Below are 20,781 nucleotides of genomic sequence, written 5' to 3' on the forward strand. Positions count from 1 at the left end.
GGTGAGTCCCACAAGAAAACTGAAGTCAGATGCTTTAAGAGACCATAGGTAAAAGAATTGTAGGAGCACATCCCTTGCTAGAATATTATCTAGACTCGAGCAGTAAGTACAATGTATTTTTCCAATAAACATTTAAAGTTTTCTTTAATTAACAGGAAATTGAGTCACAAACCTTGTTATCAAAACAAAACTACGTGCAACTTCAGAATTTCTGGGCTATGAGCTGTACAGAAAATGTACATTTCCATTTAGAACCCAGTGTTCTCATCATACTCTGCACTTTGTTCTGCTACCTGTGTTGGGAGTTAAAGCTAAAAACACAGTTACTTGTAGGTTTGATGAGAAACAAAACTTGGAAGAAACAATATAACCACATGGTGTGAAGATTAAGTTAAACCAACACTTATTTAAAGTTATTTTGGATTGTTTAATATTGTCAGTATTTCAAAATACAATCAGTCTGATGTAGATGTTTCTGTGAAAAGTGCTTACTTTTTTGCACAGTTATGTTAGACAGAAACCTGTCTAAAACGTGATAATTTTTTCTGAAACAGAGCCAGTGCATATCTACTGTCTACTCTCATGAAAAAACTACAGATGACAGTATACAAAGCTATCACAGATAAGCAGAGAAATTCAAGAATACCAGAAATATAATTTTGCTGGATTTAACATGTATACACTGCACTGTATAGTACAGTCTAGTATATAATGTAAAGTGTGCGTTTCTGCATGCCTCTTTACGTTTCTATCTAGAGTAATCATATCACAAACCCCAGCTTCAACATTAACAGTTCTCTAGTAGGTAAAATTACATCTCAAGTAAATTTATTTATGACCTGTCTTTGAAAGGTATCCTGCAAATCATACACATTCCGTCAATTTGTAGGTACTCTTACACAGAAAGAGGGCTTTGGGTCTACAAATTTTTATCATGCTTGGAGGGTTTTTTTTCCAGTGCAAAACTGAATCCTTAAAAAGCTATTTAAATGAATAAAAACTTGTGAAAACAAACTTATTTTAGATATTTTAGTATTTCATAGCTGTTCAGCAAAATTAAATATACATAGCACTACTGTAATGTATAGTATATTTTTGTGAAATTGTTTGTTTCTGGTTTGGTGGTGGGTTCTTTTGGTGTATTTATATATCATGTGATAAACTAAACACGAGGAGGACTTCAGGCCAGGCAAGTCTATATGCATTACATTGTCTTCCTTTCCTGGGCAAATAATTATCTGATGGGTTTCTAATACATAATTTAACTTTTTTTCTGAAAGAAAAGTCAACAGTGGCTAATTAGCTGCTAATATCTTATACACATCCATTGACTAAAACATTTCTGGTTATTCATTCAATTTCATATAAATGGCCAAGTTTGCATTTGCTTGAGAATATTAGCTGGAGATGCTTGAAAGTCTCTCTGTGTGTGTATGTGCAGGGCTGTTCCTCACTCATAACATAAAACCTTGCAGTATTTTCTTTTCTACTCTTTTTGCTTTCTTATTTTCAATGAGAGGGAAGCTTTTTGGCTCACTTTATATCTGTAATTTTTTTTTTTAAAATTTAATGGCAGGGTGAAGTATCTTCACAGTTTTGTATTTGTTCAGCAAGTCTTTGCTTTCCACACTATTCTAACACATTTTCACCCTCTGATTAGGCTGTAAAGCTCCAAGGGATCATATGTCTCTCTGTGTATGTTTACCTCCTCCTGCACCAGGGCCTATGTTTGATTGTAGCCTCACAGCACTGCCAATATATAAAGCTGAGGAATAATTAAAATACATAGAAAATAAGTAAGTTATTCAGTAGATAAGCTATAAAATTTCACAGGCCCAGCCTTTAACTTTTTCACTTTTTTCCAGTGTGTGACACTATAAAACAGAGTATGAAGTGGGGTTTACTAGGGATATGCAAGATTAAATTCAATTTTATTTTCATAGAAATTTGAAATGGAAATATGTGATCCATTACCATTCTTTTGGGAAAAAAAAAAAGCACCAATCCCCTCTTATTATGCTAGAACCTGATCCTGTTTCCACTGAAGCCACTGTACAATGTGGCAGTGCTTAGAAACACCAAAGCTTATTCTAAATAAGTGGATATATTTACATTGAATACTCAGCTACAGGCAGCCTGAGTCTGGCTTTTCAGGGCCATTATTCATAATGTAATGTGATCCTGTATTTGATACAATATTCTGGGTAAATCTGTCCCTATAATTTAATTTAGCTTCTAAAAAGTTATGCCTAAATTCTGCTGTAAACTCTAACCTGTATATAGGAAAATTAGCAATTTGTTAAGTATACACTCCAAGGAAACTTTATTAGCTTAGCCAGTTCTAGGAAACACAAGTGAATTACTGAACTGCTGTTCTACATGTGATTTTGGAGCAAGCCAGGTAGCCTTTCCACTATGAATTGCAGATACAGCCTGTTCACCTCAGGAGTTTAGGGGGAGCTGGGTTAGACTTTGGATTAAAAGGAATGAGGAATGGTGGTATAAAATATTACAGCATTAAATAGAAACACTTTGGTAAGGATGATATTCTCTAAGATATATAGCTATAGATATACTGATAATAGTGTAGTACTTACACTATATATATATATAAATGTATCTCTTTGCTTTGGGTGGATTAGGTACAGCAGTGGAGATGGCTTTCACAAAGACATCTATTGATGATGTGTACATTTTCAGTAATACTTCAGACAATAAAAGTTCTTATAGTAGTAAACTTCTACAATATAAAACTCTTTCTATTGAAATAGAAAACATTAACATCCACGACTTCAACTTATGACTGCACAAAAATATGTAAAAGAAGATAATATCTAGTTCTTGTTACTTAATTTACCAAGTACTTCTGAAGTCACAGGCCATGGCACTAGTCCGCTAAAAAGATGGCACAATGCTGTACTCAAATGTGATCTGTACCTATTCCTTGAGTGTCTAGCCACATCTGCAGAACTCACCAGTGACAACGAGCTTGATAGCTCTGCCATTAACATTGAGGATTTGTTAGTTCAACCTTGGTAGTAAGGTCGCTGTTGAAATGGACTCGATGATTGATAGAACAACCTCATCACTTCGCACAAGCTGGTGGGATGATGGTCTGGCCAAGCCTGTAATGTGATGCAGAAGAGCAGAGCTGGAGACCCTGACCTTGTGAGTGGGGTAGGAATGGTTTGATATGTTCCAAACTGAGCAGGACATTATTAAGAAACTTAAAAGAGCCTCTCAAAACTTTCTGGAAGTTTTTACTGCTTAGCTGAAAGATTTATTCTTAGGTTCTTTTTTTCTATCTGTTCCAAAAATAAAATTAAGTATTTACATTTAACACTAAATATTTCCAAAATCAGCAAGTCCATGCTTTATGCTTTCTTCTGCCCCCTCCCAAGTATTTGTTTCTGCCTTCCACTGCAAACTTCTCCCTGGGAATACTTGCACTTCAGTATACTTAAAAAGGAGGTCAGTAAGATAAATCACTGCTGAAGCTATGCAAGCAAAACTAAACCAGACCTGGGAATCCTACTATATTCTCTGCTGCTGTCACAGTTTCAAGTAGATGATGAAAACCATCACCTAAATAGTAGTTCTAGTAAAGGAAAGAACTTTTGGCTTTGTATTTACTCTGTAACATCTCGATTAACAAAGTAAACATGAGGAAATTGTTAAGCTGAGAAGCCGAATTAATCCCTACTGTACCTGTAATTGTTTTGTTGGAATTTTGGCTAACCAGTGCAGATTATATAGTATGATTTAGGATAGGCATGTAATGGGCAAGCAAGTGGAGAGCAGAGCATCAAACATGAGTCATATAAAGTACTATCGCACAATAAATATGAATAAATATTATGCATGTACATGTCAAACATAATGTGATTTAGTAATTATTCTGCCAGCAGAAAGAAAGTATTCATTCAAACAAGTCATCAGAATATAACTGTGATAGATTAGGAGCAGTGATCCCTGTCTTTAGGGCTGGATATATGCTGTCCCCATTAATACTGGCTTGAGTTCCTCACACCAGGAGAGTACAGGGACAGACTAAGAGTTTGTCAAATATTTTACTTTGGTCATCCTGAGAATGAAAAGCACTTTGGATACTTCTTTTTACAATAACAGCATACTACTGCATCTTAATTAACTTTGCGCTCTTTGAGATAGTGGGAGTTTGTTCTTAAACATACATAGCAAGTTCTTATTTTGATATTAAATTAAGATGGCTCAACCCAAAGTTCCCCAAAGATGGTGAAGTCACACAGAGCCAAATCTTGCTCCCTCCTCTGTTGGCAAGGAGTAAGTTCTTGCACCAAAGGATACTCTGGCCATCTCCTACCTGCCCCTCAGCAGGGACCATACAGCCAAGGCTCCACAACAGCAGCCAGATCCTGTGCTCCGTCACACTGCTGCTCTGCCTGCCCCACACACAGGTCTCCAGCACAGGATCTTCAAGAAGGTGGGCAGGGGAGCGGAAGGCTCAGCAACAGTGTGTTTCTCCGCACCTGCACTGGCTGCTGCTAGATGCATGATGGAAATGGCGTGGGTGTGTTGAGGGAAAACAGCTGTCAGTTTGTGGGGATGCCTGAAACTGCAGGATGTGGCTGTATGCAGCAACACTGTGCTCCAAAAGAGTTTGCTCTCTGCTGCCCAGTTAAGAGTTGCTGGAGATTTTTATCTCTGGATGTTTTCAGTATCTATTGATTTACCTCTTTTTTTTTTTTTTCCTTTTAAGGAAACACTAAACTAGGATCCACTATATTTGGCAGCTGATGACCATTTTCCTACCCCTTAGGAGAACAAAAATTTGCCAGCATTATTTAACAGCAGCTTTGCCCTCCACTTTCTTTGCCTATCAATTCAAAGTCAGTCTTGCCTTCAAAGCACAGCAGCTGCAACCCCTTCCTGCCTTTCCTGCAACAGCCCAGCCGAAGGTGCATGCTCGTGCTTTTTCCCATGAGGCAGGTAGGCAACAGGTGGCACCAGCAGCCTAAATTACACAGTCTCTTAAAAATGCAGGATCTGGCACAAAATGATCAAAATCACTAACCAATGGTGTCTCTTCTGTTTTCTGCTGGAATACAGTAATTTTTATCATTTACGGTCACTACTGCTTCTGCTTCTTTTTCTTCTTGGTGATAAATGAGTCCTTTCAGCTAAGACTTAGTTACCACATGCGCAAATATGCTTTGATTTTTTTATTTTTATACATAGAATACTTCTTCTCTTTGCGATGGCTCTTGCAGCAATGCAATCAACATTTTGCAAATGAGTGATCTATTGCGGTCGTTGGGGCCACTGGATTTCAGTGGCCGAAGGGATCAGCACGTGATGAGGAAATGCTTGCTTACCCTCTGCCAAGGAAGTTAACTGCTCCCAGATGCACAAGGTTGTATTTCATTTCTACAGGAGTTTTGCCGCAGGTAAGGATCTCCAGATCCATCAGGAAGCACGGAAACGAAACATTGCTCTTCCTGTAACAACTTTCGAGATGGCAAAACAAACGTGCGGCTGCATCCAGCAGGTGGCAAGCGCAGCGCACCCCCCGAGCTAGCCCCAGCGCACCCCGAGCTAGCCCCAGCGCACCCCGAGCTAGCCCCAGGCAGCTCTGCTGCCGCCGGGGAAGCGCCCGCTGGTGCTCGGCAGGTGACCAGCGCCTGGCAGGGCCCGCCAGCCCTTCGCCAGCTGACCCAGTGCTGCGCAGTGCCACGGTTCGCCATGCTATCTATAATGCATGGACCACTGCCACACTCGCTTCTAATGAATGGCTAACATACAAGGATAGATATAAGCTAGATACAAAGCATTACATATAATAGGAATAATTTAACTGTGTCTTTAAATGACACATTCAGGTTTCCGATTTTGAGATACTAGCTTGCAATCGAATTAACTTAAACCTTCAGCGAAAGAGCTTTTTTTTTTTCTTCTAACATGCAGCTCTAGAAGTTTTAGTGAATCTTCACAGTGCCTTGTGACATACCATTAGAGATTGTTCCCATTTTGCAGCTGCAAGAGCAAAGGCAAAACTGAAGAAACTTGCCTTAAAATAAATAAATGAAAGAGCAGGAAGAGGCACAAGATTCCCAGACCTGGTTGTAGTCCCATTTTTTCTTAAAAAGTACTAAACTACAGAAATAACTTTTTTGTTGTGTTTTAAGATAATTTCCTAAAGTAAAAAATAATTTAAAATATTATTTGTGTATATGCAAGAGACTGATAATCAGAAAATATGGATAATCCAACCACTTGCTACCTGAGACAAAGCCACATTAGATGTATAATTTTGAAGATTATATAAATATTGCAAATTCTCAAGGGTCTTGTAATTGTCTACATGGTATCTGTAAAGTTTTGGGATTTTTCTTAAGTTTTACTACGTCAAAAAGTATTTATGAACTCATTTATCTTTGGAGACAATAAATGAGTGTGAATCAAGATTAAGTATTTTCTGGTCTTCATTATTTGAGGTAAAAAGGATATATGAGGATATCATTAGTTGAAACTTCCTACAGTGCTTATCACCTTTTCCCCTGTCATTTGTATCGAGAGTTTAAGCCTGACTTTTGTTCTGATGTATTTGAATTTGTTCCATACACATAAAAAAAGGTTCTACAGGGAGCAAATACTCTAGGCTTAGTTTTGTATAAATGGAGAGTAATTCCATAAAAGCCAAGGGTAAAGTTTGGTCTCGGATGTTTTGTGATGTGACTAAAAGCATTATTAGTTAAACTGTAATACAAGCATTGTCACATTTTTCCTTATCAGAATGTGAGTTTATTAAATGTCCAGGAATTTTAAAAGCTGAGTGGATTTGATTAGTTGGTAATTTCTCTCATCCAGTGCACTGGTTATTATACAAAAATAGTTTGAAGTTTTCTGATCACCTCTGTCCCGGAACTCATGTTTTCAAATTCAGAATTTTACTTTTAGTCACATAGAGTATGGAGTCAACCCACTCTGCAGTAATGTTCTTCAAAGTCAGTGTGGCATATCATGAGGAAAGGCTAAGTGAACCCCATTTTTGTGTGTGTGTGTATATACTTATTTTTTTAACCTACTATAAAAATACCCACTGGGATATAAATGTACATTTATGAAGCAATGTTTGAAATCTATGAGTAGGAAATCTAAAAATATATTTCTTCTATATTTAATAAATAAATCTGCATTTTATTGCATATATTATTATGAAAAACTTGCCATTTTTAAAAATGAAAAATAGTAGCATAAATCAGAATGAGACCAATTTCAAGGACCTTAAATTTCCATTTGAGTTTAAAACTGGGCCTCTATATATAGCATATATTTGAAAATGTATTATAAATATGACATTTATGTCATTAAAAAAAACCCAACAAAACAAGCAGTGTAGCTGCATCAGCTCCTTGAACAAAATTTGGAATAGCTCGTGTGTGTGCAAAACAGGTCCTTCATAATTCATGTAATTTATACAAGCTTTTCCTTTAAAAAGATCTCTGAACTTAAGTTAGGAGTTTTCTCTACCCTTCTTTTGTAGTTCTGAGTAAATGGCAGGATGCTGACAGAAACTCTGACATGCCTGTCCACTGTTCATGTTGCATTCAGTAAAGAAAAACAAAATGAAAACCAAGCAGTCCTCTTCACAATGTAAAATAAAAGGCCACTGCTAAATCTTTACAGTATGATTTCTCTGAGGTGATCTAATGTTTCTGTAATGAGCAGTAAGCTGTGATGTTCAGGACTGCAGATGAATTTTGTCATTCTTGCTGCTTCGTTCACAAGGTTGTTCAAAAAAAGTATATTGCAAATCACATCACTCAGTGTCGAAAGAACCAGCAGTCTTTTTAGTGGGCAAGCGTATATTTTCTGGTGGCCGATATGAGAGGGAGCTCATTTTCGTTGTTAGGCTTGGATGTGCACTGACATTTGGTGGAATGTATTTTATTAGCTGAAGGAAGTATTTTTTAAAGTTTTTTCCAAAAAAAACATAAAAAAAAGGATTCAAACAATTGTTAAAGTAAGCAATGCAAATGGTGAAGGGCATAGCTGTATCCACAATATCAGTGATTTTGCAGTCTGTTATTACATGTAATTGAATTAATACATCCAGAAAAGTGAACACTTGATGAGGAATCCAGGAAAAGAAGAAGAAAAATACTATTGCCACGATCATCTTAAAAATATCATCATTTCTAGTCTTATTTTTTTGAATTTGATATGCCTTCTTCAGGGTTTTCCAAATTAAGGTGTAGCTTGTTAATATGATCAGAAAAGGAATTAAAAAGCCCAGCAAATTTTTGGATAAACCCAACCCAACCCGGAGCGTTGTGTTATTGTTGTCATACCGAAAACCGCAGACTGTCATGTTCAAGTTCTCAGCAAAGAATATATTACGGTGAATGATGACGGGCAAACTGGCCACACCGGCGAGAAGCCAGATGGCAATGCAAGTTATTCTGGCAACAAACATGGTACGTCGAATTCGGGACTTCACTGGGTGTACTATGGCCAGGTACCGGTCAATACTAAGGCATGTGAGGAGGAACACACTGGCGTACAGGTTGAAACTTATCCCCGCTGATGCTAACTTACATAAACAGTTGCCGAAAGGCCACTGGTACTCCATGGCCGTGTAGGCTGCCCAGAGTGGCAGAGTTATTAAAAAACACAAGTCAGCCAGCGCCAGGTTTAGAAGAAAGATGCTGGCTACTGTTTTTAATTTCATGTAGCAGTAAATGACAATAACGACCAGGCTGTTCCCAAATATGCCTATGATAAAGATGATGCTGTAAACAGTTGGAACCATAATGTAGATGTAACTGTGCCTTCCTGAAACGGGACAGTCAACGTGGATTCTTTTAATGGTTTCTTCGGTAGAGTAATTTGGGACCATCTTGATTTCTTCGGCTGTAACCTAGTTCCAGGGAGAAAATATAAAATTCACACCTAGGAGGGGAAAAGAGGAAGAAAATATTATTCATGACAGGGATTTATTTTTTTATAAGCTTCAATTAAATGTCAATTTTTTGTGTCTAACACAATGTGTCAATGTCTTTGAATTTAAAAATAAGCCATCTTCAAGCGTTTTCTCAAGCAATTTCTATTCTAATATAGACTTTGTTTGCAGAATAAAAGAGGTTAAGAACTTTAGGAGTTGGCTGAACATTGTTAGATTCTTTTTAACATAAATGAAATCTAACTTCTCTCAATTAACAAGGTTCCAACTTAAGACTGGCTAGTGAACACATGTCCAAAATAGTAATAGAGACTCAAATTAGCAAATGACTATAAATTCAGGAGGGTCTTTAGGTTATTTTTTTCCATAAATAAGTAATAAATCTAATAGGCAAAGTTATTCAGGTATCTTAGAAACTACACTTAAGCACTCTAAATACCAGCTCATTCTGTAAATACAAAGTGTAATGCATTAAGAAAGTAGGTGAATTCAGATTAGGTACTCATTTTGATCTCTGATGTGAATCACTAGAATTTTTTTTCTATTCATTAAGCTTAATTCTTTGAGACAATTTTTAATCACGGAGAAAGATGAAGATACTCACACAATCTAGTGTTCTGTTGTCCCATACTTTAAATATTAAGAAGTTACCTAGCTCCCTGTCTGGCTGGGAACCCTGGTATCTAACTACTAATGAGAAAAAAAAAAAAATCTGCGAAAATCCAGACATGTGCTGATTTGTTGCACATTAATAACTGTAGAAAGAGTTTAAGAAGGGTGCAAGGGGGAACCACAATTCACATTACGTTTTCAGTTACTGACAAAATTTATGTATCCAGGAATTGATGCTGTAGTCTTAGTGTATGAAAAATATTTCTGGACCGTATTAAGCGTATGGAAATGGTATGAAATCTCCTTTACAGGGCACCTGTTTGGTTTGCCAGGGCTTGTGTGTTCTGCAAGATTGATTTCCTTATTAATGACTTACGACTTTAGGAAGCAGGTGATATGCTGTAAGTGACTCTGATACTAAATCTTTTCCACAGTCTACAAATAGACAGTCTTCCCTCAAAAACAGTGGAGATTTTTTTTAAAAAAAAAATCAATAGTTATTATTGCAGAGTAGTGTTTATTGCTGTCTGCAGGATCCTGACAGCTGTCAGCCAAACCCAACTTGTGCTGCCTCAAACACAGATTAAGTGAAATATATTGGCTTTAAAACAAACAAACAAAAGCCTTATAAATGTATGCCACTTTTATATAGATAAATATACACACTTTAAGACCCTGGGCAGAACAGATGTATTCAGAAAGAAAAGATACCTGTCATTATAGAAACATGGGCTACCTTGTTACAGAGGAGGTTGCTCATTATTTGCGTTGTTCCGCACCGACTTTCCCGTTAAGGGCAGAATGCTGCTCTGTGAAGTGTTTGACATGCTCTTGTTGGGAGACAAACCTTATTCCAAATGGGCTGTCTTTTTAATAGGGAAGTGAGGCATAGATACGTTTTGGCAAAGCCCACACAGGAAGTCTGAACTGGAGCCAGGACCTGAACCCAGAATATGGGTTGCAGTCAGCATCTTGTGAGCACTTTGGCTCTCAATTTATTAGCTTTTAAAAGACTCAATTTTTCTCTATCTTAGCTTATGTTCTATCGTACGTTTGCATTAATTAGCTGATTCATTTCCATAAAGCTAGCAGGGTAATTCCAAGATTTAGGTTCTTGATAATTCTATCAAGTTTGGAATATCTAGTTAAATGCCACTAACAAACCCTTTGTCAAGATGTGCAATGCAACACCTCCCAGTCTCTCCAATTAATTCTGTGAATTAGTCTTGTTGCCTCAGTTGGTATGGATGCCTCAAAATGACATCGGCTATTTTTGCCATGTTTATGAAGTTAAAAAGTCAAGCAAATACAGCTGACACAAACAGATGTATGCCATTCTGATCACATGTGGCACTGTAACACATCCTGAGCAAAATTTCCTGACTTTCAAACTGTGACAAATCTAGAATACATGGTCTTTGGCTCTGTGGAAGGTCATGCTACCCATAGGACAGGGAGAACCACAATAAAAAGATTTCAAGATAAATCCTCTTATCTCATTCCTTGGTTGTGAAAGTGCCTGAGGAGATTTGACAGTAACTGATAGGTTCTGCAACATCAAGGTCTGGCAATATTTGCCCTGTCCCAGCTACATGATAGTGCTGTGTGGTCTATTCATTGTCATAGCCTTTGCTCACTTAAATACCCACTCAGATTACAGCCCAGAACTCAGCAGTAAGAAAGTGTAGTGAAGTCTCTACTAAGAAAATCACCGCTACAAGTCAGACTTGCAGTAAAGTAGATCAGGGCCCAGTTAAGACTGAGCAAGACCTTTCTTCATGACTAGGTTAACCAATCGGTGGTACCGTTTGGCAAGTGCACCCTGCTCTGTGTGTACCAACTGGCAGAGTCAGTGGCTAAGACAAATGTAGCTGATGGTGAACATTTCCCCTTCGATGGGATTGCTTCTGTGCAGCGGCAGATGCCAAGGCACCTTTCTCATGGTCACTTCATCCACCCCTTCAGTGTAGTGCGTTTCATTGTTTAACTTCCAATTTCCTTTTTCTACCCACATGGTGGCCTGTACTTTTTCATGTCAGTAGTAGCTTTAGTTGATGTAATTAATAGCATAGGTACTTTCAAGAAAGTGTAATAATGATTATATTACGTTTTCAGAAATGTGTTAAAATAAACAAAAAACAATTCTTCTGTCTGTCTCTCTAAGGTCTTGAATTCCCTGAGCTTATTTTGCAGCACTTGGGAAGTAAAAAAGGCAGAACAATTCCCATGAAGAATCAGGAATGTGGTCAAGAAACAGTATGATACTTCAATTTACCTGTGTAAGACTGTAACCCTTCTGGAATTAAAGGTTTTGGTGTAACACTGAAGTCAGTGGAATTGTGCAAAGGATGTGTTTGGTATGTTACCAGTTTTAAATTATACTAAGGAATTACAATCAATAAAGAAATCCATTGCTATTTTCAGTAAATGAAAAGGAAGCAGGAATACATAATGTGGTTGCTTTTGGATAAACAGATATGGACTGCCATACGCATATCTGAAAACAGTTTGAAGGTTGCTGTGAGAATGAACCTCCTAAGAGCCATAGGTTTCAAGCACTGTGAGGAAGGCACTGCTAATCCCAAGCTGAATTTTTAAATTTGCTGGAAATTTTAAACTTTCAGAGCTAGCCTCGGGTAGATCTGCAGCCTTGAGGACATCTGTAACTTTAGAGCACTAGGAAAAGCTTCAACACAAGAGAAGAAAGTAATTTGTTTTGGAAGGCATGGGCCCATAGCAGTGCTGAGTGGTGAGGCAGGGCAGCCATGGTGATGTGAACTCCTTACATGCAATTTCTTTTCTGTACCACTGTCATTTTTGCTGTTATTCTCACTTGCCACAGTTCACCCTCTAGTCCCAGGACCATTGTTACATACATTTTATGCAACGCAGGTACTTCTACATGGGAAGTACTGCAGATTGTTTAAAAACGTTGCAGAAATAGATGGCTGGTACAGCTTTTTGCTGCCGGAATTCACCAGAGCAGGTTAAACCACTGGCCAGTTAAATGCAAGTATTGAAACTGTGCACATTGATAATTCCATTTAAAGCATCTCAAATGACCTGAGTTAACATAGTGATAATTGGATCATTTTAAGGCTGATACGCAAGGAGCTTTTTCTAAGAGGATTGAATTGATGTGACTGTGAATGGTGTGGCAACATCAATCTCAAAGCAAATTATCTGGTGAGCAGCAAACCCCTGTTGGACGTTACTGTCCTGTTTGACCTTTTATCTTTTTTAATTACAGTGATTATAATAAGTCACTGATAATGAAATGCTTCAGACTGCTCTACCAACTATTATTTACCACTCCATTCATTGCTTCTGTTGGGTGAACATGCATCCTAATTAAACTGCCGGTGGAAACAAGGAACGCTGAGAACATGCAAGGTAAACAGCAGTTTGCCTACTGAAAGATAAGATAGCATTGACTGTGGCTTTCTGTGAGAACTTTATCAGCTATAAATAGGTAAGCAGATGTCACAAGTCAGATTTAAACAAAAACGTGGGTTTGATATTTGCTTTGACAAACACTAAACAAACTCAGGCTGACCAACCCTGCCACAGTTTAGCCACCTCACCATTAAGTAATGTGAGGGTTTTTTTTCTTCTGATGATAGGTGGATTATTTGCTTTTCTTACAACTGAGAAGATATTTCCATGTGTACCAGGATGATGCATTCTATTTTTATATAAAATTATTGCACAGGGAGAAGAGAGGCTGAAAAATGTTTGGAACAATATATTCAATATATTAGCTACGTTTCTTTCTTTCTGGTGGCATAAGCTTTTTTCCTTTATCTTGAGTTTAGTCCCCCCCTTTCCTAATTTCTTTTACCTTCTTTTTCTAATTGCTGAGAAACTAATGACACTTTCCACAGGCTTTATTTCACAGCCTTTTTTTTTTTCTTCTGTCTCCAGCAGAACAACCCATTTATCCTCATTGCCTTAATGAATATAATTTCTTCTACTTCATATGCCTACTTCAGTGTCTTCTCTGCTTTCCTGGAGTTCCTGAGCACTACCACTGTGAAGCCACAAATTTACCTTTCTCCTAGCTCTTATTTCTGCTGCTCCCTCTAACAGTCTGTATTCCCCACCCATGGCTTTCCTAAATATTTTTAGTCCCGAGTTGATAGGTGAATTGTGGAGAGTGAGAGAAATGCAAACACTTGGGCAAATAAAGGCATGTAAATTCAAACTATTGTGGCCTTGCAGTACGCATAGGCCTCCTGTCATCACTGCCGCTATCTCCCACAGAGGTCAGCGTCTGACTTCATGGTAAATGACAACAAATCAAAATATTACTGAAATGGAACTGCAATAGGCAGTACAGGACCGAAACACTGTCTGTACATCAGTTCATGAGCACCAAGAACAGAAAGCAAGCTTCCTAAGATCTGTAACTGCCAAGCTGGCTGTTGCTTTTGCAATTTTGGATCAGGAGGTGGTCTGACATGAGAACAAACAGAATTTGCCAGACCTTGTACTGGGCTGTGCATTTTGTTTAATAGCTGTCCTTCTGGTCAGTCTTTCATGAAGCTGCTGCCAGTCTGTTGAAATTGCTGTTAGTTTTGTGGTGCGTGCTTTTTTTTATTTTAAAGTATTTATCTTTTTAATTCTCTAACCTGTATGTGGATTCTTTGTGCCTTCCCCTTGCAAGAGTTGAAGCTGGTCTGCTTCATTTGTGCTAACTCTATATAGCTGGAAAATAAACTGCCTGTGATCTTTCTAGGATCTGGTTCTTCCATAATATCAAAACTCCAAATTGCTTATTACTTATTTTGTGCTAGCAGAGGATCAGTTATCGCTACCTTGTAAATGCAAACTGTTTATATACTCTGACCTTCTCTGTAAGAATTGCTTGGTATTTATTTCCTCCAGCATACTTCAAAAGAGTCTGTCCTTCTGTATGATGGCTTCATAGTTTATTCTGAAAAGAATGAACATCTCTCCTCTGTTTGTTTTCATAGACTACTCTCATTAATTTTCCCTTCACTTCCCAAGTATCTTTCAACTGTACTCGGTTTCAGTCACAAAACTTATGTGAGAAAAGGACAGATGAAAGGACTTTTTCCTCTGGGAAAAATCAATGCTTGTGGAATGACTGAACAGTGGAATTGGGGGGGGGGGGGGGGGGTGTGATTTTGAATGATTGGCAGGGAGAGGAAAATGTAAAGAAAAAGGGAAGTAACAAAGTTAAGCATAGTGACATTTAAATCACTTTGAAGTTTAACTCGTATAATATATATTTTGACCACTAGAGGTCTGTATTTCCTATTTTAAAATAAGAGAATGGCTTTTAGATTTGTGCCATCACTTTTCAAAATATCCCCTTCCTTCAGGATTATTTAAGATGCAAACACAAGGCAAAATACCTGTCATTGAACTTCTGCATTTAATGTACCAGAGAGAACTATTTTAAGTTTATTTTAGTATCTACTAGCTCACATGTAATTTCCTTTATTCTAGTACATTCCTGGTTTTGCTAAGCTTCAGTCCAGTTCTTGCACTTGTTAAGTCATGGAACAAGATTCTAATATTTTATTTTTTCAAAGATATATGCAGCTTAAACTCTCTAAAGTTTTTGAGCCAAATTAAGAACAATATTTTTAAAGGGAGACTAAAAGTATAGTTTACTTTAAAAATGCAGATGGAAAAACAGTGACACCTACTCATTAGACTAAAAGATTATTTTAAAACTAACTAGGCATGTTGTTAATCATGCAACTCTTATTCCAAATATCAGATAGGGAGTATTCTTTTCAAGGTAATTCTAGGGTAATTTGACTCAAACATGCATTTTCCTTTTTGGAGGAAGATACTTTTTATTGTTGAAAATACCACTTCAGAAGTATTTTTAATCTCTTCTTTTTCTTTTTTTAGAAGTGATTTATGGAATTTTTGGAAATGGAAAGGCAACATGAGACTACACATATTTTGTTACCCAAAACATGATTTTTAGACCTCAAGTGCTGTATGTATTTCCTGAATTGTAAACAATTTCACAATTTGAAAACATAAGCATCTTAACACTTGTTAGCCCCCCCACCTTTACTAATACACCTGGGTTTGTCATTACCCCTTTGGACAGTGTCAGTGCATGATGATGTTACTCTGTTTCAAATTATTTATTTACCTAAATAGCTCTCTAATGCTATTAAGGGCAAACAGCTTTCAATCCAGATAGAGAAAAAGTTTGTTAGTGTTCTGGTGACATTTATTTTATTGGTGACATTTATTTTATGTATTATTATTTATTTATTATTATATACTATTTATATAATATATAAAAATATAGTATTTGTATATATTATAGATGAGCAAAGTAGAACCAAAAAATTTGTCTTAACTATATTGTTTCATGTCAGAGAAGTAAAAATAATCAGTGTCTTGTCCTATATTTATGTCAGACCACTTATACAGTGTCAGTGTATCTCTGTGCACTTAAGGCATGTTTGGGTACAAGCATATGATGTTTATATCTTGAAGCTGCTAAAAATAGCAGCATTTAGAGAGAACAGAAGTGATATCTAGAGATAGAAAACTAGCAAGCAGTTGGCTAGATTTAAAACGCAGAATAAAGACAACTAATCTTTCATTTGCACACTCAAGGACTTTGTGTTAGAAATGGATGTTGCAAAAATTGGCTAAGTGAAAGGCCACCTCTAAACCACTAATTTATGGGGCTGTGAAGTGATGAACAGAGCCTTCCAAGTACTTTTTTTGGACATTAAATGCTTAATAATACTGCAGTGTAATATGTGACAAATTTCTGCATGCTCTTTTTAACAGCCTACAGTGTAATAATGTCACAGTTATAATTGTAGCAGTTGCAGCAGCAGTAGAAGTTTGGACTATTTTTCGCATATACTCTCATAGTGCTTAGAGAGTCCAGAGGCACTGGAAATATTTCTTCATGCTACTTGGCTCTTTGGCCAAAGTTAACTCTACCAATTCCCTCCTCATGTATGCTTTTTTTCCCAGAAGTTAGGAAACCTTGATGTACATATTGCTATAAAATTTTACTTGCAGACGTTAGTGCCAAGGAAGGATTGCTCAACTTCACTAGAGTTTCTTAACCTCACTAGAACTTAAATGCTAGCATGGTAATGATTAGGGTTTTTTTTTTTTGTACAGAAGTTTGTTGACTGATTGATCCACAGAATACTTGTTATGGTTAGCCAAAAGTCTTTCAACTGAGAGTAAGTTGCAGTATTTTAGTTTATAGGTTTCATTTTTTAGATCCTCTACGTTTAAAAGTAAACATGGTTTTCTGGGAGCTTTTCCTCTATAAACACATAATTTTGTTTTCTCTGCTGTTACAGGGAGGAAAAACATTCTTGGGTTCAATAAATGTAGAACTGGACTCCAAAACACTGAGGGATTAACCATTTTCAACATGCAGTGTGTTTATCTAATCTCTTGGGGAAGATCAGTGAGGTGGTGTTTTTAGAGATCACTGGTTCAGGCTTGACAGTGTACCTGACACTCCAGGTATCTAGATTTTCCACATAATTTCCTGGTCTCTTTCTTTCATGTTTATCCATCAGAGCAATCTTTGTTTTCTTTCTTTGACTGAGGCTGCATGAATGTGTTGCAAAGTCGCTGGTGTTTAATACGTCTTAGGTATTATATATCCTTAAGAGTTGTGAATATAAAATTATCTGCACAGCAGTAACTTAAAACTGGAAAGATAAATAAACAAAGTAAAATATATTTCTAGCTCAATACTTTTAGTTCAGTACTTCTGAAACTAAACATCAAAAGGCTAAGCTTCAGAAAAGATGATGTCTGAAAGGTGAATTTCCATGTGATATCTCCATGTGATATCCCCTTGTCCCAGTCATCTCAGTTGCTCTGTTTTGACAGGAATGAAGATCATCTTTTCCTTATCTAGGTTATTAAACCTATAGCTGAATTAGTTTTTAAACATGAAAAATTAATTGTTATAGCAGGAGGCAGTCACTCTTCTTGTTTATACCACAGGGTAAAGAATTGCCTCTTTTTCTAAAAGAGGCTGAAGACACTTAGACATATTAAGACTTTGAAATGAAGGCATTAACTGTCATCATCAATCCAGCATGGATTTTTGCACCTCTGTTCTAGCCACTAGCTTTACCAAAAAGGAAGATTGGCGCCCTCCTAGGAAATAAAAATGATCAATAATCAGCAGGCTGACCTAAAGTCTGCTTATCAGTGACATGACATCTCCTCATATTGCTAACAATGCCATTTACTGCACATTAGATGCCAGGAAAGAAAAAATAAATCTATTTCAGATCAAGGTAGGACTAGAATTTCTAGGGTTTTCAGCATTGACATGAAAAGATTTTTGAAGGGCCACACAACATAAAGTACTGTTTTATTATGAATATACAGCTTACTGCACACTCATAACTTCAGATTTGATGCCTGGTTATGTAGTATCTTTAGGGTATTTGGAAGTACCCAAAAGAGTCAATAGTTAACAAGAATTAAGCCATCAAGTCCCAGAACGAATAAAAGTGAGATTAGTTTGAGCTGTGAAAGGTTACATGCTGCACAGTTACTTTCTCTGAGTGATAGTAAACGAATGGATTAACACATTTCCTTTATTGCAGCTAGAATTGCCTATATAAAATATAGTGTGCCCCATGTGATCATTTTTAATAAAAGACAGACATCAAATTCAGGTTTGTTAAGTGCAAGTGAAATCATCTGATGAATTTTAAGTTTCTGTTCTGATAGCTTAGATCCATGGAATAAGAAGTTTTAAAGTATTCTGTTTTTAATTACACAGCAGTGCACATCCTACCTGGATACCTAACCACACATCTAAAATTTCTGTTGGCACCATTATTTCCATTGGGAATGAACCGTGAGCTTCTACGGTGAACTCCTCCAACCTGAGGAGTAAGGGATTTTACATTAATTCCAGGCTTGATCCAGATCTGTATTTCAGCCTTATATTAAGAAGGCTGTGGAGAGGCAAGAGATGAGAAAATACTGAAATAAAAAGCACTGCTGAAAGCCCTTATCATGCCCTCTTCTAAGAAAACAGAGATCAGCTACAACGTGTGAGGTATCTTACCTCCTTTCAGATCATATATAAAATCACAATTTGACTTACTGGATATTTCATATACCTATTAATCTGTCTTTAAGGTTATGGGGTTGTCTTTACTGAAGCTTGTGGGTGCCTCCATAAATATACAAAAATAACATAACAACAACTGTTCTTCCTTCCCAGCTTGTAGGAGAAATACTGTGTTATATTACTGTGATTTCAAGCATGCAGAGCTTAATTAAGGGTTACAGAATATTTTTCATGCTGTTCTGAGTATCATTGGTCTCTGGTCGTTCTTATTTCTTGCTGGAGTGAATGTCTTTGTGCATCCAACACCGACAGAGTTCTTAATTTCACTGTCCAGATGTTCTCAGTATTAGTCAATGGTTTCACTGGTCCAGCAGAAGGTAGCTATCACCTGGAGAGTGGCCTTTTTGGGGGAATGAAGGCCACTTCCACAAACTGCTCTGAATGCAAGACAGAGCCTTTCTCTTCTACTGCTGCTCAATGAAGAGACAATGTTCTGAGCAGCACAGAGAGACATCTAGGCAATTAGCTTGTTGCTTTGCTGTTTTTTAACAATATCTGAATTTATAAAGACAATAGTTTCAGCTCAGGATGCAACTTGGAGGTCCCAATTGTGCCAAGAATTGCTGAGGCCAGAATTGGCTCTGACAAGAAGAAATGGTACTTGCACATAAAGATCCTTTATAGAACTGAGGATCTTCAGGTTTTTTTATGCCCATTTTGAAATTCAGAATTATTGAAAAGGTGTCAATAAGATTATCAAACTGAGATCATCTCCACTGCTCAAGGAAAGGCAAGTTTTCTGGATTTCTCTTCTTACTGGCATGATCTCATTCTATGATTAAACCAGCTGACTCGCCTGTACTTTAGCCACTTGCTCTTTCTCTAGTTTCACTTGAGGCTTCAAGAAGCTTGCCTTGTAGCAATGCTGGGGCTAGTCTTTTGACCCAACATTGTTCCCACTGCAAGCTTTTTATCTTTACAACTTCCTGAAAACAGAAAAGAAGCGTGGAGTCTACAAATATCAAAGATCCTGTAGCAGAAATGATGCATTTCTGTTACTTAAAACACCTGAGAGGAGGATGATTTAGAATGCTGCTGCTATGGCACAGACTGCTGTAAGAAGGAAGTTGCTTTTGCTAACTTCGGGAAACCCACCCGCACTGGAGTGGATGATGCAACTCCTACTGAGGTCACTACAGGCAAGATCAGGCAAATGCTGGAAATCTCTCCTGTAGATTGTTGGTCTTTTGGTGTTGTGTGAATAGCAACTTTTCAAAGCAGCATGATATTAAGGGCATGGAAATATGGAAGATGTGAAGAGAAACATTTTGGATGGGTAAGGGAAAGAAGGCAGGACTTTGCTAAGGAGTCCGAACACAAAGGTTTTAATGAATCAGATCCACCAGTGTTGGTAGGAAAAGAAGAGTTAGCCCCTCTTTTGTTAAAACACACAATGAAAATTCACAGCATATGGAATTTATTTTTATACAGCAGAAAGGAGTGAGAGGATAGTAACCTCAGGAGTGCTACATAAATCTTTCTTTTGGGAGTCAAATGAAATCTTTGCCTCTTTAGAGGTTGTTATTTGCATTCTAGGATTTATCATTTGATGATCACAGTTATGTGTAAGTAATGTTTTAGGGCCTTGACAGTAACAGCTACTCATGTAGACTATGGCTTGTAGAACTGAGTCCCAAAATATTAATGTCTCCTGGGGATTCCTTGCCCACAAACTGTTACTCTGTTACCGGCTCCAGGACGTGAGAGGACATGTGTATGTATTGGCTCTTCCTCACAGTTTTTTGCAGCATATAAAACTCTAACGCGTTGCTGTATTTTAATCTGAAGCCTAAAATATTAGAAATGTGCATCACTTAACATGGCTGTGGGCCACAGCAATCTCTGCAACACAGATTCTTTTTCTACAGGGATGTGGTGCTACACCCACAGGCAACTGTGAGGAAGCAACAGGTACCCAGTTCACCTCTCTAGACTCCCCTGCTTCTCATGATGAAGACCCTCCACACTCTCAAGGTTTATTAACTGAGATGAGCCACTGACAAAGGTAAACGGTTATATCTTTTAGTTTATTACAGGTACCTGTACTGCAATGTAATGTGTGAAATGAAATGTACTGTGTTGTGAA

At 37.3% G+C, this 20,781-nt stretch overlaps 1 protein-coding gene across 1 annotated transcript; it reads right to left on the reverse strand.

The window, feature by feature from the left end:
- Nucleotides 1–7,798: 7,798 nt before the first annotated feature.
- Nucleotides 7,799–8,878, reverse strand: AGTR1 (angiotensin II receptor type 1). The gene has a single exon (XM_009483049.2). The coding sequence runs from the start codon at nt 8,876–8,878 to the stop codon at nt 7,799–7,801; it is 1,080 nt and encodes a 359-aa protein (XP_009481324.1).
- Nucleotides 8,879–20,781: the final 11,903 nt, after the last annotated feature.

This window comes from Pelecanus crispus, chromosome 9 (genome assembly GCF_030463565.1).
Source record: "Pelecanus crispus isolate bPelCri1 chromosome 9, bPelCri1.pri, whole genome shotgun sequence".
In the NCBI taxonomy this organism is placed as follows: Eukaryota; Metazoa; Chordata; class Aves; order Pelecaniformes; family Pelecanidae; genus Pelecanus; species Pelecanus crispus.